Source organism: Argiope bruennichi, chromosome 5, assembly GCF_947563725.1.
Source record: "Argiope bruennichi chromosome 5, qqArgBrue1.1, whole genome shotgun sequence".
NCBI classification, from domain to species: Eukaryota; Metazoa; Arthropoda; class Arachnida; order Araneae; family Araneidae; genus Argiope; species Argiope bruennichi.
The window spans coordinates 99,101,588-99,126,748 of NC_079155.1; the positions used below are offsets into that span (position 1 = coordinate 99,101,588).

At 27.7% G+C, this 25,161-nt stretch overlaps 1 protein-coding gene across 1 annotated transcript in view; it reads right to left on the bottom strand.

The window, feature by feature from the left end:
- Nucleotides 1-538: 538 nt before the first annotated feature.
- The window catches only part of LOC129968954 (uncharacterized), a 356,033-nt gene continuing 331,410 nt past the window's right edge, over nucleotides 539-25,161 (bottom strand). Inside the window, exons 6-14 of the mRNA XM_056083325.1 lie at nucleotides 23,576-23,697; nucleotides 22,834-22,948; nucleotides 21,391-21,610; nucleotides 20,018-20,082; nucleotides 13,610-13,693; nucleotides 6,600-6,791; nucleotides 5,661-5,746; nucleotides 3,868-3,979; nucleotides 539-1,004 (exon numbers count right to left, since the gene is read on the bottom strand). Of these exons, the coding sequence (XP_055939300.1) occupies nucleotides 892-1,004; nucleotides 3,868-3,979; nucleotides 5,661-5,746; nucleotides 6,600-6,791; nucleotides 13,610-13,693; nucleotides 20,018-20,082; nucleotides 21,391-21,610; nucleotides 22,834-22,948; nucleotides 23,576-23,697 (1,109 nt within the window). The 3' untranslated portion in view covers nucleotides 539-891. The remainder of the gene's footprint in view (nucleotides 1,005-3,867; nucleotides 3,980-5,660; nucleotides 5,747-6,599; nucleotides 6,792-13,609; nucleotides 13,694-20,017; nucleotides 20,083-21,390; nucleotides 21,611-22,833; nucleotides 22,949-23,575; nucleotides 23,698-25,161) is intronic.

Below are 25,161 nucleotides of genomic sequence, written 5' to 3' on the forward strand. Positions count from 1 at the left end.
GATTATCATTGCTAAGAAACTTGATAGTTTACAAAACAATTTTATAAGATGCTTAAATAATCAAAATTCATCGAATTCTAAGGACCGAACATCAAATCCTGATGAAAGATAAATTAAAATAATAAGTAGAAAACATTTCTCCAATTTCACATTTAACCACAATTTATTTCAACCAATAATCTCCGAGATAAGAACCACATTTTCATGCAGACAGCCGTTTAAAGAAATTAATTTGTTAATTTTTATTTCGGACTATTTTAAAGTTATCATTATAAATAAAAAAAATCCGAAATATATTACTTTTTATTTGTAAGAAAAAAACATACTTTTAACTTATTTGAATTTTTAAATAAATTGCTTTAAACATATTTAAATTTTAAATAGAACACTTTTGACTTATTTCACTTTTACTTAAAATAAATTATTTTGCTTTGAGATATTTATGATTTGAAGTGAATAAAATATTTTTCTTTATCATAAAACGAAATAATTTACTTTTAAGTTTTTAAATTGTATTTTTCTTAAGTACAGTGTTTTGCCTTATATATCCTGGAATGAACGTTAAATCACCTAATAGCCTACACTTTTATAAAAATTGGTCATTAAAGAGAAATAAAAACCATTCTTACTATAAATCAAAAATCACTTTTGTATAAAATGCGTCTCCGTGAAACTGGAATGCTTAAATGAAAGTTTTTGTGATGTATTTTCAGACGGCACAAAACATCCATTTTGTTACACAAATTATTTCAGTTTTTTCACAATGGACATCTAAAGTGTCTCCCTCTTTGCATAAGCAGGCACTGAGGGAATTCTGATAAAATCCGACTTCTATCTTTAATCGGAATTTTAGTTCCCTATTTGCGTTTTTTGATTTCTTCAATATAATTGTCACCGGACCAAATTGCTAGACAGAATGAAGAGCAGAACGATGGCAGCCACAGAAATGATCATATCTGGTCCTCTGTTGTTTCCACTTCTGTTCAGTAAGCTATCGCACAAACCTGAAAAAATATAAAAAATAAGGATTATTTTCATTCTAAAATATAAAATTATGAATTTGAAACAGAATTTAAAAAGAAAAGTAGCAAAATTTAGATTTATTCTATCCATTATTTTAAGAGGCAGTATTTTTCTGTGCATGTATACGGGGTCGCTGCTAATATATAGTTTTTACAAGCATAAAGTTTGAACTGAGATTAAATAGAATAAAACTAAATCGAACATAATAATTAAAATAATTGAAAATAATAATTAAAATAATTGGAAATAACAGTTAAAATAATTGAAAAAAGTTAAAATAATTAAAAATATTAATTAAAATAATTGAAAATAATACATAATATTATTGAAACTAATAGATAAAATAATTGAAATTAATAGTTAAAATAATTGAAAATAATAGGTAAAATCATTAAAAATAATAACTAAAACAAATGAAAATAATAATTAAAATAATTCGAAATAATAGTTAAAATAATTTAAAATATTAATTAAAACAATTGAAAGTAATTAAAAGTAATAATTAAAGTAATTAAAAGTAATAATTAAAATATTTGAAAATAATAGTAAACTAATTGAAATTAATAGTAAACTAATTGAAATTAATAGTTAAAATAAGTGAAAATAATATATAAAATTATTGAAAATAATAACTAAAACAAATGAAAATAATAATTAAAGTAATTGGAAATAATAATTAAAATAAATGAAAATAATAATTAAAGTAATTGGAAATAATAATTAAAATAAATGAAAATAATAATTAAAATAATTGAAAATAGTTAAAATAATTGAAAATATTAATTAAAACAATTGAAAGTAATAATTAAAGTAATTAAAAGTAAAAATTAAAGTAATTAAAAGTAATAATTAAAATATTAAATAATAATAAACTAATTGAAATTAATAGCTAAAATAATTGAAATTAATAGTTAAAATAAGTGAAAATAATATATAAAATCATTGAAAATAATAACTAAAACAAATGAAAACAATAGTTAAAATAATTGAAATTATAGTCATAGTAAAGTAGTGAATAGCACTCAAAATCCAGAAGTTTAAAACCTGAAATAGAAGAAAGAAAAAAAGTCTTTGTCGGTTTCTGATTATCTTTCTCATTTATTTGCAGGAGTATAAATGAGAGAAATCAAAGGAAGTGCATCTTACAGTTTTATGATAACTACAGAAAAACTACCAAGAATTTTGCCATAAAAAGAGATTTGTTTTGCATCTCTGACATAATTTGCTGAATTTCGAGAAATTGATAAAAACACTCAATTTTCCCTTTCAATTTTTCCCTTTTCACGAATTAAAATAAAAAAAATTGCATCCAGAATTCTAACTTCGTTATCTTTCTCAATTTTTTTTTTTACATATTTATTCAAAAATTTATCTCTAATTTAAAGTAAAAGCTATCTAAACACAATTCTTTTTTAAATTTAAATATTTCTTCTTTCAAAAAATTCGGAGCTTCGATTATAAGTTTTAGTTTTTCGCAAATTTTTTAATAATCCAAATTAGAATATCCGAAATCTAAAAAAGTAATTTTTTTCTAATTTAAATTCTAATAGCACTGCTTGTGGCAATCTTTCAAATTTCATTACAAATTTATTTTACTTTTTTAATACATCATCATTTTATGTTATTTGCTTAAGTTTTTATCGACTGTAAGTCACCAGTTTATGTTATTGTTATGAAAAAATCATGAGTGTCAAATATTTTTTCAACTTTATTTTCTTAGCTTTTATTTTATGTTCTTATGGGTGTGATTTCGCTGATATCCATTATGTCATAGGAAACATCGTACTCTTTCAGCTTATACAATATAAAGCATGTTTTTGATTACTCACTTTTACTTTCTCTTATATGATATATAGAGTATGCAATGTATACGTCAAAAAATTCGAACTCGAAATTATATATATATATATATGATGAAGCTTGAAAATCTTCGCGCCTACGATTGTATAGAATGAATTCCCTATAGAGCAGCTTTATCCGTCATTGGATTATGAACACCTAACTAAATAGATCTCAAAGTGTCATTAGTAACCTTATATTTTTCTGCACTAATGACATAAGAATGAAATGAATCCTTAACTGTAATAATGCTAACCCTATATATATCCAGTCACAAGATATTGTCCCCTGGATGAATACATTAAGGTTGAGCCTCTTCAAGTATAAGATTGTACACAATTATTTTCCTACACAGAGTGTTCATTCATCATTGGACTCAATGATCCGTAACAGATTGAACATATAAATCAAGTGTAGCATGTAATGCTGAAGTTTTAGTTAAATTACATCATCAGTAATTTGAGGTTTGGGCTGCTGATACCTTTTAATTCGGAGTCAAGAAAACCAAAAGGATAACTGGTTTATTTACAATAAATCGGCATAAATACAAACAATATTTATGCGTATGTACAAGTAATTATGATACCTGGACTATCATAAATTCTTTATAGGAATAGGAATAGCTCAAATAGGAATTTCAAAGATTGAAGGAATGAAATCCTGAACGAAAGTGGAATTCATAACCAATTTTTACAGCATTTCTGTGCACACATCACACAATAAAGGAGATTATGTGAGAAATAAGCGAATAAAATATTACAGTGAAGCATATGTGTAGTTTATTTCTATAACATAAGCAAAAATGATCAATTATTAAACTGATGCTTTTTATCCATATCTGTTTGCAGGTTCAAAAACTGCACAATTCTTTGCGTAAGTCGCGTTATATAAAATATTTTGAATTATTTGCATTTTATATAATAATAAAAAGGAAATTTATTTTTATCACTAAAACTTTAATTAAATACTCCTAAAACATCATTTTTTAAATTAAAATAGTTTTACCTGCGGAAGAGATGTTGAATGTAAAATTTCCTGTGACGCCTGGTTCTACTGTACGTCGACATGTGTCATGTATTCCAGAAAGATGAGTCGTTTTATCACTGCTCCAGTACACCTAAACAATAATAAAATATGTGAAAGTACATAAAATTGCTCTAGTTACAAGTAATCAAAGATATACAATAATATACAAAGTTTTTAATAATTTACAAAACGTTTTAATAATATACAAAATTTTTAATTTTTTTTTTTCAAAATATAAATTAGGAGTCTATATTTTCTTTTATTTCTCAAAATTCGGTTATTCCAAATTATGAAAGATATTTTATTTTAAAATGAATGCAATTAGAAGAACATTGTTTGCGCAAGAATTGAACCTGAAACTTAAATTCACTGAAATGTATCGAGTAATCTCTCCTCTTTTTGCAATTATCAAAAGTAAAAAAGAAACTTTATCATAAATTTGAGTGCATAAATAAAAAATGATTTTATATGAGAATGCATTATATGAAGAATATATTTTATTTGAATTTCTTCTGATCATTCGTATATCTGAAAATGCAATTCTTGAAAATTATTAGAAAACTTTAAATTCAATCAGAATTTTTTGATGAGTGCGTGGGGGAGGGGGGGGGTTTAAATCCTAAAAGCACTAAATTGAAAAAAATGCCGAGATAGCAAAGAACTTTAGCTGATTTATGTTATAATGAAACATTGCTGATTCAGAGAATTCTAGATCTTTATGCAATGGATTTTGAGTTGCAAGAATTAAACAATATATTTATATATATATATATTCGAGAATTTCCAAATAAAGTTTGGGCAATTCATCATTTAAAAATAATGGAAGAAATAACATTTGTAATATTTTATCTACGCATCAATTCAAATTGATTTGATTAAATTTCAGATTATCATGTAACTCATTATTTTAAGAGAACCCACACATATCGGAGGAAAATTATAAAATTCCATTATGCTACGAAATCTATGATCAAATGATAGACTTTAGAACTATCAAATTTTAAATAGGAGGTCAGTAGGTGGAAAAAGATTATTGTCAAGGTTTTAAATATTTAAATAGTATTAAGACCTTTTCCCCCACTTTTCTTGTATTATTATTTCAAAAAATAAATCGTAACAGAACTATATATCTAAGCCATCACGAGAAATTTTTTCAGCTATTAAATATTACAAAAATAAATCCGAAACTTTATTAGATATTAATACAGATATATATTATTCTTGAGAAATCTAAAATTAATTGAACGATTCAGAAAAAAATGTCAAAAAATCCGCTTTACAATAACTTTATTTTGCAAAAAAGATCCCAAAAGTGCCTCTGTAATGTTAAATTAGACATTGAAAGCAATTTTTAAGGAAATAACTATTTAAAACATAGAAGAGACAAAAATTGGATCAATGTCTTCCCACTTAAAATATTCTGCTATGCATTCAAATTGGAAACATATTTTTTATTGTAATTAGAATTTTCTTGAAAGCATCATATACTAAAGAAAAATTAATCATATTTTCAGACTATAAATAGTTATGGAATATAATTTTTTAATAAAAAAACTGTTCTGGATATCAAAATATAAAATTAGATTTTATGTTTTGAAGCTTTTTAAGTTACAGAAGAAAAGAAGTACAAATAATTTTAATTGAAACTGGGAGTTGAAATTGAAATAAATAAGGAGACTATGATAAAAAGTATCTATGAAAAAAACAGTTCTATCAATAAGAAAGGGAATTACAAAAATAAGGAAGCAGCGCTGGAATTATATATTACTCACAAAGCAGTATTTATTCCTCGAATTTCTGAGACCAGTTACTAGGTAACTACGACCATTTTCTTCCCAGTCACCATGGCAAAGGAAACCTTCAGAAACAGGAAAACACAAAATTGACTCCAAATTATTATTATATGCATATTATAAATCCAATTTATCGAAGAAACATTATACGGCATATATTCAAAAGCAATTAATAAAAAGTTTTCAATTTTCCCTTAATTGGAAATATGCCTCAAATTCAATTCGATATGGCCTTTCAAAGAATTCTAATAAGCGAAGTTGTTTTCATTTAAAGAAATAATGCTTGATAAAAATTAATCTTATTTAAAGAATTTCAAGTTGTTTAGGAGATCATTTTATTGTATTTCCTTTCTCTTTCCTTTTAATTTATGTCATTCTATCCTGCCTCTTTAGAGAATAATAAGTTAAATTTGTAATTCAAGAAATGCTAATTTCTTTATTTGTTTGAATTTTACATATTGAAATATTGTATAGCTTGAACTGATAGGTAATTTTAACTCCAATATTATGCATGCAAAATAATATTTTTACATGAATTGGCGGCGACTGATGTGAATTTGGTTTTTTTAAGATTATTATTATTTATAAATTAAATAATTAAAAAAACAGAATTTCTAATTAACACAGTATTCGGTGAAAGTATTTGAATATAGATGATGTAAACAATTCAATTCCAGAAAGCTAAACTGAAAATATATATGGCAACTGAATTATCAAAAAATACCAATAATAAATTTTAACACTTTATCAGTTTCAAGTTACAACAAGTACGAAAATAATAAGAAACTACAACTAGCATTTACCAAACGTAGAAAATTGATGAAATACTTCTAAAAGATTAATTTGCAATAACTGATATTTTATAAATATATATAGTTATAATATTTATTTTTAGAGAAATTATTAAAATTCCATTACTTTGGACATCAGTCACAGAAGCGCAGCTGGTCAAGAAATCAATGGTATCATGAGATCGACATCCGACTATTCTGGCCGCCGAGTCTCGGCAGAGTTCCGGGCGGAACGATGATGAGACAACCTTTCCAACCTGCACTCGTAGACCATTCGTTTCGACCAATTGCGGGCAGCCCGATGACGGAGCTGAAGGAGCTACGTAAACAACAACAAAGATATTCTTACAAACTTTTCACAATAATTCATTTAAAAATTATTTGGCAGCCTTAATACGTTCTCTAGCATAACTCATTCTTGTAATATAGTGCATCTACATAATTAGATGATCCCCTCTGTGATACTTCTTACTTGCAGTAGAGGAATGGTCATCATAGAAATTAGGTGTGAATCACAGGCGATTCACACGACAGTTAAAGTGTTAAGATTCATTATTTGTGTTCAAAATATATGAAAAATTTACATTCAGATCTGTTTAACCAGTAACTGGAGACATGAATTTCTTCAAGCGGCCAGAGACAGGGAGTCAAAATGATTCCATTGTTATTTTTCTTTTTTGTTTTTTGTAAAAAGTGCTGGAATTTATTTTGGAAAGACAATACATTCTAAAAGTCATTAGGTACTGAAAATATTATAAATATTAATACTAAAAATATTGTAACAATTTTAAATTTTGGAAAGAAAAACCTAAACAATCTTTTAATGAGTTTGCATATCACGGAACGACATTAATGTTAGTAATTGTTAGAATTTAGCAAGCAAAAAATGAAGAATACAACATTTTAAAATATTATTTTAAGAATATTTCTTTATTCAATCAATCAATTGACAACTATTTAGCCAATAATTCCATAAATAGCAACGAAAACTTTGAAAAATAATAATTCGGTTATACGCATGTATTCATACTTAAAATTTGCCAACATGTCGCTGAAAGAACAACTTGAAGGTTCTGAGGAGATGATTGTATTCAAGGACAAAATACCACGTGATAATCAGAGCTAATGAATAATGCGGAGTCTTTTTAACTCCCGTCAGCAGTTACGAGTTAAGATAAACTTAAATGAAAACGGGTCTCCGATACCATCAGAATTTGGTGAAATACTTTTCATTTAAATTTTCTCTAATAAAGTACGGTATATGCTAGGTAAAAGTTGGTATAAAATAGTTAATGCAATGCATTGTTGAGTGAAATAGAAATGAAATCATATAATGGATTTTTCGAAAAACGCCCAGCGCAAAAGTAAACACAATATTTGCCATTGGAACAATTAAGCTTCAATAGTTTCAATATTTCCGAAAGAACAAAGTAAGTATATTGGATTTACTGCATTATTTCATTTGAATTATAGATATGTTTTTTTTTAATCACAGCCTTTCTTTCTACTAAAATGTAATCACTTTTTAGTCACTAGTGCACTTATTACTTCATCATCGGAAAGCTATGACGCTATGACCCGAATTTGACTTTAAATGTCTGTTCTAAGATTATCTTCTTTTGTCAAAAAATGGATTAACGCATTCTGAGGGTATTTAATAGAAAATATGGATTATCTGTGCATTTTTTTCTTTGTCAGTTTTCTTGTCAGATTTTTCCTAGCATTGCCAAAATTTTAACCAATTAAATCTGAAGTTTAAGTTGATATTTCAATAAGAACCACTGTCTCACTTTCGTTTGAACATACGAATATTAGCGTAAAGTAGGTATTTCGTACTGAAGGGTTGGATGCTGTATGTTAAATCACGGTGCAATTCGATCTCTCCAGAAGAAATTAAACTTTCGTTATTCAAACAGCCTTTAGATTAACATACCCATCTATTCCATACTAAATTTTAACCCTTTCGGGACGGGGTGTCTGCATTCTAAACGTTCGCTCGGGAGCGTGCGCGAAAGGAATCATCCCACAGGACGGTTGTTTTGCGTTGCTAAGATTAATTTTGAAAAAAGATCACAAGAAATAAAGTTTTAAGTCCTAGAGTCGTTATTTTTGGTAACTCTTTGGATTATTATTTCAGCTGTCATATACATTAAAATGAGCATTTAGTCATCTTTTTCTTTTAATTTACGTTAGCATATATATTTAAAAAAACTAATTTTCATTGTGAAATGATTTTCTGAAGTCCTGTTCAAATTATTCCGAAGTTTTAATGGTCAAAATACATTAACAAACTTTAAAATGAATATTAATAAATTCAAAAATACAATACAAAATAAATCGAAGGCAGGCACGCAGTGAGCTCAGATACTGATAAACTACCCATATCAGAATTATTGAAAAGCTTGATTTCTATACTTTAGACCATGAATCTTTGCCATTAATCGACTTTCTTCCTCTTATAAATAACATTTTATTACCATAAAAAATCGAAAATAAAAAAGCCATACCATATCCATACCGAAATAAAAAAAAAAAAAAAAGTACGCATAATGCATCCGAATGCTACTCTAAATGCAATAGAACTGATGGTAAAGTCCAAACAGAGCCGGCATAGAAGCAAAAAGGAAATAAAATAATAATAATAAATAAAATTCGGAAGGAGATCAGAACTGCGAGAATGTTTCTATCATGTAGAAAGTTAAAGAACCAGCTATGTTTATTTACATTACGGTTACCCCCGCCCTTCTCTTCAACAACTGATGAAGAAAACCAAAGTGAGGCATAATATGAACTAACTGAAGCTCAAGGTACTAAAACTATCTTCTTTTCAAAAGTAATGGACACAGGGAGTCATCTAGTGGCCTTTAAAAATCATTTTAGCTTAATCCAAATATGGATCCTCCGTCCTTTGAGCTCAACTTCCATCGATGCACGGGTGATGCACCCGGCTATGTCATCGTTCGTAAGTGATGCATATATGACACGCCCGTGGCAAAAGGGTTAATTTGGCATTGATTTTACTCTGGAAAGGATTCACAATTTTGAAATATCACATCTGAACTAAATTAACCAAATAACTTATTTTATAATTATTCGAAATGTGGAGGTTTTCTTCTTACTAATTAACCAGAACCATTATTTTGATTTTTCATGCTATATTGTATAGTCTCAGTCAGAAAAAATTCGAATTTCAATAAAAATATAAATTTTTGAGTAAATGCCTGTAATTGCCTGAACTCTCAATTTCTTTTACCAACAATGTGCTGATTTTATACTGAAGCCCTACACTAATGTTGAAAATTTTAGTAAAATAATTAATATTATTTAAAATTTTAAAAGCATTATTAAAATAAAACATGACTTCGATAATCCCAATTTAAAGATTAGATCTATAGAGCAACGTATTACAAAACACAACAGAATGTGTGTACGTAGAGAATCAGGATGACAAACTAGAAGCATTCAGAATAGTCGCAGATCTGTTTGGACTATTTGCACAAACTAATTATTTCGCTAAACAGAATCTTCGTCTAGTACAATAATGCTAAATTCTAATCAGTTTGAATACTCGGTGTTATAGTTGGATAACGAGGGATTCTACCAAGCTGTTACAATTCGGATAATCAGAATTATCCCAAGATAATATCAAGTGCTTAGTTCAGATAATTAAAGCTTCCGAAAACTATTATAAGGAAATCTAGGAATAATGTCATGCCATCACAAATTTAAAAAACATAAATACAAATTATTCTTGTGATTCAATAACATTATTTATGTATTTATAGTAGGATTAGGCAGGGCTATATGTGCGTTACTTCAGATTTAGATATCTCTCAGATCAGTGATCTATTTCCTATATACATTTTTTTTTAATATTTGTAATCAAGAATAAAATATATATATTAATTTTGTTTCATTATTTTATTTCTACATTGTTGCGAAAGTTTCCCGAGATTTCTTGCAAATCAATGGCGAGAAAAACGATTGTGTTTTTTAAGGTCATTGTGAAATTGGGGGGGGGGGAAGTGATCGATTTTAGACAATCATTCAAAATTCAGGGGGGGGGAGCCCTCTCAATACCTTTTAAATACATTTTGTATTAAATAATTTTAATTATGATTTTTTTTTTCAAATATGTGAAAAGTAAGGAGATAAAGCAAATTAAGGTGCACTGATCTGAGAGATCAAAAGTTCTTTTTCCGGCGATGTTGGATCGAAGCTGAATATGTCCCCGTTCTTAGAAGTTGTGCATTTATAATTAAAAAAGTATAATACCATTGCCAAATAATTTCAAGAATTAGCTAGAAACCTATTCAATATATTTCTGACTTTTCTCGATATTAAAAGAAGTTTAAAATACTTTTTAGTGTTTAATTGTAGCATGGTCTAAATATTATAATGCCAATTAGTTGCTCTTTCAACATTCAAATGATGGGCTATAATACATAATGATTTTTTAACAGTGCAACTGAATGTCCAGTTGCTAGGAATAGTAATATAGGCATATTAATGTTAGTTATAAAACAATTATTACCATTACCAGTCTACGAGCCAACCTTTCCTATAGGGGGTATGACTTTCCATAAGATTTGACACTATCATTTCATACCATCCTGGGAACTTGGAATGCCAAAAATTGACATACTTCTCTGATAACTTATGATTCCATGTTTGAAGGATTAATGGTGAATTGTAAAACATTTAAAATATTAGTGGCAACATTAGTAGTTTTCATCTCGCATAACTTTTTACCATTTTAATTAAATTTTTGAGATTTTAAGGGAAAAAGTAATTTAAATATGGTCGGTTACAGTGTTATTGGATAATTAATGAATCAACAAATGTGCTTTCAAAAAATCAGATTCAGACGAGTTAAATAAAAAGATACGATTATAATAATTATATCTTTTGAGTTTCAATTAACAAACATCAAATAATGAAGATATGTCTGATTCAATCTGAAAATATACAAGATTATAGTAGGAAAAAATAATATATAGTTCTAATTTCCAATTTTAGAAAAATAATTAATCTGTTATTAATTATTAAAAATTAGTGTACGATGTTAATATTTCAAGAGGAATCTTAAGCATAACATAGTAAGTTATGTATCGGAAATAATAATGAAAGTCAAATGAGTTCTACAAACATTCAATAGTTTTGATTAATTGTTCTATTCTTTATAATTAATTAAAAAATATTTATTTTGCATAGATAGCAATCTGAATCCAAAATGTGAAATATTATATAAAAAAAGAAATTAATTAGCATGTTTCAAATTAATCAAAACCAAAGATTTCATATTAATCAGGAACAAATTGAGAGAATCAGTTAAGTATATTGATTAATACTGCGTCTTAATTCTTAAAATATTTCTTCGATAAATTTTAAATTAAACAAAACAAGATTTTCTAATTAACAATGCATAGTTTCCCATAATTAAGGTTTCATGCGAAAACTGAAGAATTATGTAATTAATTTATTGGTGGCAAATTAATCTTTAGGAATTAATATGTCAAAAACATCAAAAAGGAATGAATAATTATTGCATAGAGCAGACAAATTAATTAACTAATTTTTTTTTATTATCTCGGTAGAAAAAAGAAAGCAAAAGATAATGATTTTATATTTACATCATTCCATAATCTTTTTCCCGCCATCAAATAAAAATTACGATAAAACTAACCAATTTTTTTTATTTTTATGTTATAGGAGGATTATTATGCAGAAAATTTTATTTTGATGTAATAATAATCATTAATAAATGTAAGTACATTATAGAAAAGTTAAAAAATTTATACTGCTACGACAAAATAGGCTCTATTTTCTTCAATATTTTCCCAATAGTTTCCATTCTTTGAACTGATAATTATGTTATCCTATAATTATTCTTTGAAATTATCAACATCTTTTTTCAGTATATGTTTTATTATATTTAATATTTTTAATGACATTCATCGGCTATTATTAATAATAACTAGTTTATGTAATTTATATATTCACCATACTGATCAGTTATTATTAATTATTAGTATTTATTGAAAATAAAAACAACGATTATTATTATTGATATTATATAATCACGGCGAATGCAGCACATTCTTTAAATACTTTTGGTAATACATCTTTCAGTTTTTATGTGTTTTCTAAATATATTATCGATTTTTCAAAAGTGATTATAATACTTTGATATCTTTAAAATTGTTTATAATTTAAAAATTTTACTAATGCAATAGCAATGATATAATTTATGAATTAATATGACTTTACATTTTTTTCTCATAAAAACACTTTATTATATATTGATGAAGATCACACTTGTCATGTGTTTTCTGTTTAGAAGGCCAATCAATAAAAAGTCCTAATAAAATATATTCATCAACTTGTACCTTTAAATTACTGCAATACTTCTGTATTTTAATGCAATGGTACTTCAGTAACATTTATATTAGGAATATATATATATATATATATATATATATATATATATATATAGTAACCAATCTTAAGTAAGAAAAAGTTTTAAAACGAAACTAAAATGAAAACGAAACAAAAACAGTTTCGAAATCGCAACTAAAATTTATAACCTATTTAAACTAAAACCAAAAAAAGAACTTCATAGTATTTAGAGAGCGCAATTGCAGCTACTTCTAAAACACAGATGAATTGAAACAAAAGTATTAGAATCAAGTTAATAGGAAAAACAAAAAATCAAAAAAAATTAAACCAAAAAAATTATAAAAAATATAAAAAAAGAATCCGGCCTGAAGACTTTTTCAAGGGTCACCCTCAGGCAGGGATTCAAAGAGAGGGATTTTTTCTGTGAGGAAAAACAGACATTGTCGAGGAATCATTTTTAGACAAATATATATATATATATATATATATATATATATATATATATATATATATATATATATATAAAAGAATTTTTTCCATTGATCTATTACATTTATCGTTTTGAAAATTCAATTACTTTACAAAATACATATTGATTAAGAAAGATAGAAAAACAAAAATGTCTAAAATAACTTATTTAACAAGCACTTAGGCATCTCACATTTACCATAAAATCTAGAAAAAAATAAGACAATCCTTCTCTCAAAATTGGTCATGTTGAACAAAAGTTATTCTTACCTACTAGCGTTATAAAATCTTGATTACTGTATATTTCAGTGAAAGCAGAATGGCATGCCTCTTGCGCACTTCTTGCTATATCACCTACAATAACAAAATATATTTAAAGTTCATTCAATGCTTGAACCTTATCAAAAATATAAAATATTCACAACTATTAGTTTTTAATATAAAATTTCGTCTTTCTTACACAAGTTTAATTCTGTCAATACTGAAATACCCCAAACGCCCATTCAAAGAAACCATGGGGGTCGCCCGAGATTTCTATATATCTATTCGAAATTCCTTTTCTCTTGTTAATTGTGATTGACTGAATATCCGAGTCTGTCCTTTCTTCTTTGGGGATGTTCGCCCAGACAAGCTTAGGGACAAGGATATTTTCTAACACTCAAAAGTTATCTGAACATACATTTACTTAATAGCTATTAGTCAAGCGAATATTCTTTTGAATATCAACTCCTTAAGAACGTGAGTTGTCATTACGTTTTTGAGTAGTGGAAAGGTAGAAAATTTCCATTATCTTTCAGAGAGAAAATTTGGGAGTAAAAATATTCTGTGGTATTTGAATCGAATGATTCAAGGAATCAGAAATGTAATTAAAAATAATGTTAATTGTAATATTATATTACTTACTGATATTATTTCTTCAAAATATTAATTCACTTTTTCTTCAAATTAACGTCTTTTCGCTTAACCGCTTAATTGTTTTGCCCGAGTGCCATACGTGCGTCGATTTATCGAATTTTGATAGTTGTAAGCAAAAAATAAACCATTCATAACGATTATAATTCAGTATTAAAATTACTTCGAATACGTAGATAAGTCAGTATTCAATGGATTTTCATTTGAATCAAAATAAGAAAAAATTCCCAAAATAGAAGATGTCATCTCATTAGATAGTAAAGAAAATAAAACAGTTAGAGGTTAAAAATTCATTCAGATATTTCCCCCTTTCCTATATGAAAATTTTAAAATGATTTGTAAAGAGACTAGTAATTTTTGAATTTTTTTGTCACTATCATTGTGATTCTCTCAAAATGGCACATATTAGTCTAAATTTTAATTTTATTGTAATTCAATTTCGGATTTAATATTAAGTGTTTGCAACAATAGAAATAAACAAGGAGAAGATATTGCGATCATCAAAAGAACCGATGTGTAGCCATACATATGTGGCGATACCTTACACATTCCTAATCATAAAATTTCACTTTTGCATTGAAATTGAAAGTTTGTTTACTTGACATATCTAGAAATATCTATTTCCGTCAGTTCAGAGTGTGTGTATTTTGCTATATAATAGACTTCCAATTATTTGAATAGATTTTAGGATAAGAAGAGAGAAAATAAAAAAAACCCGGCAAAATAGGGAAACTGATAAAGGTAGATCGGTATATGAACTTCATCCATTCTTTCCTAAATAAAGGAGATTATTTCAATAATTAAAATACATTAAATACACTTGAGATTACCATGTTGTTCATATTAATACACGACACCATTTATTTTGCTCATATTGATACATTGTGCATCTTCTTTTATTTGTAAAACGAAGACAAATGGTGACATTGGTTCCTTGAATTAAAATATAATTTTTAGCAAAAAGTAATTGAGTAATCCTTTATAGCACAAAACTCAACTGCAAAACTATAGATATCATAAAGCTCCATATATCTCCGAGAATTCAGTTATTTGATGGATTTAAATATTGAACTTCAGAACAGCTGTTCACCTTCGATATTATGGCACGATCAGGAGTTGAGTTTCCCGGAAATTCTCCCCATTTCTTGACAAGCAATCTTCGCCAAGCCTCCACACTGCGCATTTCTGAAACCGCGAATGGCGCCAAATTTGTACGCCAAGAGTATCAGTATAGTATTATGAACTTACGCATGTATGCGTTGTATGTGATGAACCCAAGCAATAATTTAGTTTCTGGATTTCTGTTTTGTGAAAATCTTGGAGATTTTTCAGTTGTTTGTATATTTGTTGAACTTAATTTTCATGATATATAATTAAATTTCCCTTCTTGGCAGTCTTCTTCACTTTGATTTCAGAATTATGAAATCATTCCAGTTTCCACAGTTGTAATTGGATTTAAGTAATCATAGTTCTACTGTAATTGCATTTATATGCCATGCTTTAATAGATGAAATGAAAAGGCAAATAAAGCTCTAATTCAATATATTATTATAGTCATCAGTATTATATAATCTTTATAGTTGCGAAAAATGAAGCTTCGAAAATTCGTAATTCAAATGAAATATAAAATCCCTTTTTGCATAAATTATTTCCATTAAGAAATTCAAAATTAGGTTTTAATATTTTTAATTCGCGCACAGGAAGTAAAAGAAAAAAAAATTGTTATCGGCAAAAAATTCGAACTAGAGATATTGTTGAATTTCGAAGTTATAGAATTTCCTGAGTTCGAAAAACATATTTTTGGCTTTTTTTGGTCTATCTATTTGTTTCTCTGTCAATCAGTCTGCACTATAACTGAAAACCGTTTAGAGCCATATAGATGAAATCAGGTATACGAACTTAAGACCAAATTTTAGATTTCTATAATATCTTGAATGTAATTTATTCGAAAAAGTACGTCAGTTTGGCTGTTCGAGTGCAAGTGAACTCGACAGCTACTAAATGCAATGATCTAGGTAGATAGAATTTCGCTAAACTAGTTTTTCATCTAAAATATCGATTATGATTAAATTTTAAACCAAATCTGTAAAATGGGTGACAATTTATCTGTCTACACTTTCACATGCATGTAAATGTTATAATTCGTACACGCATTGATTTATATTCATGAAATTTGGTGTTTGTTGCTATAATACTTAATTGTTATATACAATGCTAAATTTTGATGTCAATCAGACGACAAAATGGGGTTCAAAATTGATATTCTGACAATAGATAAAATAAAAATGTTACATCCATACCAAAGATTTATAGTTGATAGTTATCAACAATGCCATGCAAGATTTATAGTTGATGGCAACCAACAATGCCATGCAAGATTTATAGTTGATAGCAATCAACAATGCCATGCAAGATTTATAGTTGATAGCAATCAACAATGCCATGCAAGATTTATAGTTGATAGCAATCAACAATGCCATGCAAGATTTATATTTGATAGCTATCAACCATGCCATGCAAGATTTATAGTTGATAGCAATCTACAATGCCATGCAAGATTTATAGTTGATAGCTATCAACAATGCCATGCAAGATTTTCATGACCTTAACCAAGGTCCACAATTTTATGGGGGAATACATGAATAAAAATATACTGAGCAGTGAGAAAGTTTTAGGGAGATTACTCCAACTGGTTTTAAATTACATTTATACGTACAAAATATTTTTAGTTGAAATTTACAACTTTTAAGAAAAAGGCTTAGGATAGACGGCGCTGACATCATGTGTTTCTTTTGCTGATGTTATACATTGTAAGTAAAGCGAAGCATATTAAAATGCTGATGTGAAATCATTTCTTCTTTCAATTTCTTCACACGATAGCGTTGACAGCTGAGTGTAAATTATGAATCCCTCGAGAAATTACAAACCCATGTTTTCCATTTAAGATTTTCATTAATATGGATAAAGGCGTATAATTTTCGAAAATAAATATTAATGCATATATTAATAATTAGGATAAACATCATTTGCTTATTTATGATGTACGTTTTCTGTTTATTTCTGTTACAAAAAGGCATTAACATTAGCATTCGGGATGCTGATGTTTGAATTCGTTGAAATAAAAATATAATACATCTTTTACACTTGTTTTATAAGAAAAAAAGTTGATGTAAAAATGCCCCTAATTCCATGGTTTCCAACATTATTTATAAATACAGTAATGATTACTTGAATAATCTCACCAGTAATAAAGCATAAAATATGGTTGATTATGATTATCTTTTTTTTAGAAATAAATGCTAAGTGCCACTAATGATATTTCTATATTCATTCTAATTAAAAATATAAATCACATATCTTATGTAAAATTTCCAGTCGTAAAAGGATGCAATAAATGCCGTATAGCGTGGGTAGTCTCACAAGATTGAATTTAATAAACATTCAACGTTGCAGCAGAAATATTTTTTAGTTGATTTTGATTGTTTTAGAACATTTTAAATGAGAGAGGAATTATATAGGTTTAAATTTTGAAATTTGTAGATTTCGCAACAGGAAAAATTGCAAAAAAAGAAAGGATAGAAATGTAGTTTCCACAAAATGTAAAAGCTATCAACTATTTTTGGAAGGATGCGCAGGATTAAAGCGAAATAAAGATGGATTGCTTTAGCCAATATAGCCATAGAATATCTCTTTATTCATTGGTATTTATCCAATTCATGTCTACTAGTCACAAAAACTGTAATATAAAATAATATATAAAAAGACATAAAAAATAATTAAAACATGTAAAGCCATTATACTATTAAAAGCAAGATGCATATTGCAGTTCATGTCTTATCATAAGCTGTAATATTTTTATTTTGCAAGGAAATATATGCATTAATTTTCTGAGTGAGGAAATATTTCTCCCCGACATAAAAAACATTTAGCATGGACGAGGCGGAGGAATGCTCCTTTTATACTATGATTTATGGGGCAAAAAAGAATAATTCTATCACGTTGTCATTCTTATTTTGTCTTTTTCAGGATATGGAGAGAAAATAATTCCCAATTGTATACTAGACATTATCAATTTAAAATGCAGCTAAGTATCTAAAACTTAGTTACCGATATTACAAAATTTGCAACCAAACTTCCAATCTGCGTTTATACAGAATATAATTATTATCAACATGATAATGCGGTGATGTCTTGCACAAATGTCGTTGAATAATAATTTTCTTTTTAAAATATTCAAGTTTCAAACTACCCAAACCACCCTATCAAGTTTGTACCTACTTCGCTGTTACTAATTTAAATATGTATAATATGAAATGTATGGGCTAACTTGTTTCAGGATATAAAAGGAGATCATAAGTAATATGATAATTACAATGATTTAATTGAAGCTATGTAAGCAGCATATAAGATAAATACCTCTCAGGAAAAAAATATCTTAACGAATTACATACTTGGCATTTTTAATTAATTACTTTGCACGAAATAATTTACTTTGCATCACATATTTTGCATACTTTTCATTTTTAATTCTTTACGAATAAAAAATGCAAAGTATTCATAAAAAGTGCTAAAACATCATTTTATCTACCTCTATAAAGGAAATAATATTGAGACTATTAAAGTGAATGCTCATTCCGTTAATAAATTGCCATTCTTTTAAAAATTTATAGACAAGAAATAGTTTTGTCATTACAAAAAAAAAAAAAAAAAATACATTTAATAAATGTCTTTTTGTAAAGAGAATAAAAATGTACTAACTTTATTTAATGTGGCAAAATATTTTTATGAGGCTATTCAAATATAGGTCGCTTAATTTACTTTTTTTAAGTAAACATCCATTATACGGATTAAACAGTTAAGTTTTAAGCAATAATATATACTCTTTTCGTAGTTAAACCAAATTCGAATACTATTTTTGTACTTTGCACAGAATTTTTATTTATAGCATGGAGATAAATTTAGTCGTGTAATTTCAGGTTATAATTTACATAGCTAGTATTTACAATTCATTTTTTTATATAAATTATTTTGCGGAAAACGATTATTTATAATTAGATAATTTTTATGTTTATAATCTTTCAATGTTCAAGTAGCACTACTTGTGAATTAATAGTTGACTGAAATAAAACAACTTTTATAGATTTTTGAAATAACCATGGTAATAGCAGTATGAAAAATGGACCACTTTGATAAATCAGTTTATTTTGCTTGTGTTTTCTATAACTTTTCTAAGAGATGGTTGTGTTTATAACAAAATAAGTTTCCAATGCAAGTCAAGAAATATTTCTATTAAAATTATGTATGTATTAGAGAAACATATATCACCGAAGAATTCATTTCAATATTATATATATATATATTCATTCAAATATATTTTTGACTTAACAATGTATTTCTTTTCATTTTAATCTTGATTCCCATTCTGCTTCAAATTCATTTCGTAACACTATTTGGAAGATCTCAAAGATAAACTATTTCTAACCTTGAAATATAAACTATTCTATGTAACTCATTCATCCGCAATATATTCCTTTGACTTCAGATTTTTAAAAATCCTGTTTTTCAAGAAAGTTTCCATTTGAGACTTTCTTTTACTAATTTTTTTCTCGTGGTTTCACCAGAATTATTATTTCAGTAAAATAAAAATATTTATTATGAACATTTAATTGTTTTAAACAAATTAGGATTTATAAAACATATTAATGACTGCATATTTATAATAACCAAGCACGGGTATAATTTTAAAAAAATAACACTGATACTTACCAAACTGTATTTCTATAATATGTTTATGCCTGTTGTATAACCTCATGCAAATGTATCCGTTTTTGCTGAAAAGAAAATTTCTTATTAGAAACAATACATAATACGAAAATTTACTTTTTCTATATTTTATATTTTTCTAAATTAGTAAATCAAAAATTATCCGCATATTATACAGAAATAGAAATTTTTCTAGCGAAATGATTCTATGGTTGAGTGCGATTGAGCATTTTATTCGATCATGACATTGAAAGCAATTTTTATCTTCGTTCCTTTTAAGGATAAATTAGGCTTTATCTCTATCAATATACACTAAAAGGCAATAGTGAACAATCTTCCGTTTCCTGGTCGTAAGGTTTGGCAGAAACTAAGTTTAATAGTTACCTCAATACAGCGCAAAAATATTACATTCCCCACTAAGTGTCTGGAACTATAAATGCAAAAAGTCTATTAGTTGTATGATAATGGATTCCTTAAAGGTGAATTTAGCTGATGAATCAAAGATTGAAATATGATGTACCATTCGGTAACGTGTATCAGGCATATCACTACTTAACAAAATTTCTTCTTCTCCAAGGAGAAACAAATGCCTGATGTAAAAAGACAAATGTTTTAAAGTAAAATAACTTCCTTATTAGACTAATCCATTTTTCTCAGCATAATGCAAAGACAGTGAAATTTCAAGCCGCATAAAATATCTGGAACTATGGTTGTACTAAGTCTATTAGTTGTATTGCAATAGTCTTATTAAAGATGAATTTAGCATCTATTTTTTAAGACTTTTAAAATAAGGTGTATCAGGTGTATCATTATTCAACAAAATTTCTTCTTCTCCAATGGGAAACAAATACTTTTAAATAAGCTTGGTGTAGAAAGACAAAGGTTATAAAGTGAAATGACTTCCTTATTAGACTAATAGACTGATCTTAATACCATGCAAAGATAATGAAATTGCAAGTCGCACAAAATGTCTAGAAGTATAGTTGTAGAAAGTCTATTAGTTGTATTTCAATCGGCTGGTTAAAGATGAATTTAGCATCGATTTCGTAAGATTTTAAAATAAAATGTATCAGTGGGTATCACTACTCAACAGAAATTCTTCTTTTTCAAGCATAAAACAAATGCTTTTGGAAATGCTTGGTGCAGAAAGACAAAGGCTGTAAAGCGAAATGACTTCCTTGTTAGACTACTAGTTTTGTTAACTACTCTTTACGAATAAACTGCTGAAAATTTTAGATTTACACTCTTATTAATAAAAATATTTCATGGAAGTTTAGTCTTTCTAAAAATTCTGATTCCACACAACATTTGTAATTGTAGAAGTGAAATAAATTGGTAAGAAAATAGTTTTAAAAAAGACATTAATTTAAGCTTACCATCCTGACATGCTGTACGTGATGAAGGTGCTCGTATTAGCAGTGGAGCTAACTTCTTCAATACAGATGAACTTAGTGTCAATATGTTCGTGAAGGTGCTGGAGTTTGAAAGAGGTGTTTCTGTGGCTGAATGTGTACACTTTTTTAAAGTCCAGCGTGTGCCATTTGTGAGATGACGTAACCCAGCTTGGAAAGGAGCAACTAGGAGTCGGATGCTTGCCTAAGAAATAAACATAAATCCATATCAGCAGTAATAAAAACGATTACAAAAGCCTAAACAGAAGTTTGCAATTTCTCAACGTTTGTACAAAAGCTGAATATAAGTTAAGAAAATAAACAACTTTAAATATATTTCCTGTATTTATGCTATTCTTAGAAATAATTTGAAGACTTTTTGGCACTAATTTCGAAGCTCTTCCTTTTAGAAAAGTATTAGACATTACTCTGAATTACGATCCAAAATAAAGGATTATGGTTTACAAAGGATTCAAATGCAGTATGAGCTTTACATTCGTATAAATTACAGAGTTCAAGATTTCTATCTTCATTAGTTAAAAATTTACTCCATATTAGTTGGACTAATTTGAACGAGCCTGGCGATTCTGTACATCAGTAAAATGGCTCTTTAAACTGTTAACAATTAATACATAACTAACCATTAATATAAGTTTCCCAAAAACGTAAGGATAATTGGTCTGCAAAAAGAAATAAAACATCGATAACTTCGTGTCGGATGTGGAATAAAAATTCACTTTCCATTAAATCATAGTCAAAGAATGTAATCTGTAATAATTGTGCTATTTGAGATTAATCTCATGATTCTAAACTTTAACAGAACGATCCCGAGTACATCTTGTTACTAAGAATGTGCTTTATTCTAGAATATTTTAAGAATTTCATACCAACGTAAGGTCGATCAGTTAAACCAAATTAAAATACAATGTAATATTTCAGTTATGCAGCATGCGGCAGATTTGAATATATTGTAAACTTCAGTTACATAAGATGCATTATAGATAAATACAATATAAATTAAGGTATATAGGATACTGCAGATAGGGTAGACACAGGATAGATAACTGCAGTCTAAACTTTAGTCAATTTGGGTACATAATCTTTGGTCTTTCCATTCCTATGCTTCAATTTTAATCTGATATTGTCATATTAAAGTTACTAAGAGACATCGAAGTGCAGAAATTAATGTGAGAAATGCTCTATAATTCCTTCATTTGTCCTACATTTGTAATGCCATTTGACAAGTGAAAGAGTCTCAGTATAATTTCTTGAAATAAAACATGAGGGAAACGAAATTGTACGATAAATAAGCATTGAATCTGTATGCCAATTGAAATTTTTTAAAAAAAAATATGAATAAAATCGTTCGACATCAGAAATGATGTTTTTATTTTTATATGATAAGAGGAAATACATCAGTTTTCTTACTTTTGATCAATTTCATTGTTCTAGATCCTTCCCAGGGTGATACTAGACCATCGCAAGTGGCGTCAGCTGACTGAGACATCTGAATGCCTCCTTTTTCAGGAAGGTAATCAAACACCTACAAATAAAATTTTATCGTGCATCACAAAATATACTATAATACAATTATATAATATAATCAAAAAATATCAAAATATCTTTTTAAGTCCAGGAAAAATATGGATGGATCATATCAATTACTATGTAATTGATAAGAAAAATATTTTCTAAATAAAATATAATTTTTTAAAATTTAATTTGATTTACAAAATATAGCTTATTTGCAGATAATAATTAAACAGATATTTTTTAAATTATACTAAATAATATTATAGAAAAATACTATAATGATTTTATTTTTCATCAATGTTAATATGAAACTTTGGCTAAATAAACTTCAGAAATTACCATCGGCATATCTTCCAATGTAGCTTCCCTGCCATATGAAACCGATTAACAGCCATTAAAAATCAGCTAACAACTGAGGATTTCTATTTAATATATAACAACATGCTGATAATTAAAATTTAACAATTGCTCTGAAATCACACCATTAAATATGCTTTTTTAGTCTATAATTATTATTCAAAACATATTGTTAGTATATAATGATATTTAAATTGAATTACAGTTTAATATCGACAATTGATACAGGAATTGGACATATATTAATCAGGAAAAAGAAATAAAATCCAATTTTACTTACAAAACATCTGTATGCATTATCGTCTGTGAAAGGAAGATTATGGTGCTTTTCATTCGACATTTTCCCCACTAAATAATGGGCAGATCCTTCCTTCCACACGGCCAGACAACTCAGTTCCTCAACTATAAAATGTTTGAAACATATTATGAAAAATGCTCATTCAATGTTAACGGTAACTGTAGGGGAATGCGTGTATCAATTCAATTAATAAACCGAATATAAAGGCTAGAGCAAGATCTAATTAACTTTTAAACTGGAAACAAAATTTATGAATTACTCTCACCAAAAATACTCAAAGCAGTGCTTAAAATAAGTTAGTATTCAAACACTTTGGTTATTTTATCTTGTTTAAAAGTAATTAAGAGTGAATTTGATTAATAATTACCAGAAGTGTACATGACTAAAAGCTTAGAGTAAAATGCATAAAAGTGTAACTAATTAAGTAAATCGAATTTTTACACTGGGCAGTTCATTATTAATTGTCTATTGGTACTTTTAGTGAATGTACTTAAAACATTATTTCTACAATGTTACGAATTTTATTATTTATCGAATAAATGAATAGAATAAAGCCTCTTCTTATTTGTTGTTGTTGTTGTTTCTTATGGCACTTGCCATGGACAAACCCGCTGCTCGAAGACAGCCGATTTAAGCTTGAGGGGGAGCACCTCTTGTTTCTATAGTAGCGCCATCTAGGGCCAAGAGAACGACTTAGCTACGCACACGTCAAAACCCTTTTACGGGGCGGACTTCATTCACGCATTACATTCACTCAACCACAGATCGTAATTTAGGCCTGAATCAGAGAACGATCACCCCTGATCCAGTGCATTACTCTCGACATGGAGGACTTTGTGACCACGACAGATTTAACGCGCGTCAGCCACCAAGCACGCGGGGAATCTTCGGCCGGCGGGGTTCGAACTCGCAACCAAAGGGACGCGAATCCGACGCTCTACCAACCAGACTATGCCGGCCTTTCTTATTTGTAAAAATTATGAAAGGGGTACTGGTCTTTTACTATCTTCATTTTCAATACACCACTTAAAAGCAGTCACCCCATTCTCTTCATTTCTACCAGTAATGTGATTGGCCCAGTGTAACTTATTTTTGGCTCTTGCGCCCTTAAACTTAAATTAACCAACCAACCAACCCAATAATACAAAACCAATCCAAAACCTTTTATATTTTTATGGTTGTTTTATTATAGCTAATTTATCTCCATGTAATTTAAAATGGAAGCAGTAAGAGGATTTTGTTGAAAGGAGCAATTTCGGTTGCTGACATGGTCACATAACAAATGTAATATTTCATATTAGTTGTTGTCTAACTCTATGCTCGATTGTTGGTGCTATTTTTATATTCATCTTTTACATTAACTATTAAAATATTGCATGTAATGAAGCTGATGACAAGTTGATGCGTTGGTTCTTTAATAATTATTTCGGCAGAAATGCTCGACAAATTGTTTAATTTCCGTTTTCCTGGAAATCTTCAGAATGAGTCAAAACAGTTTATTTTTCTTATATGTTTTGCTGGTAATTCTTTTTGCCACAATTATTCACTCTCTTCAAGTATGGGAAGGT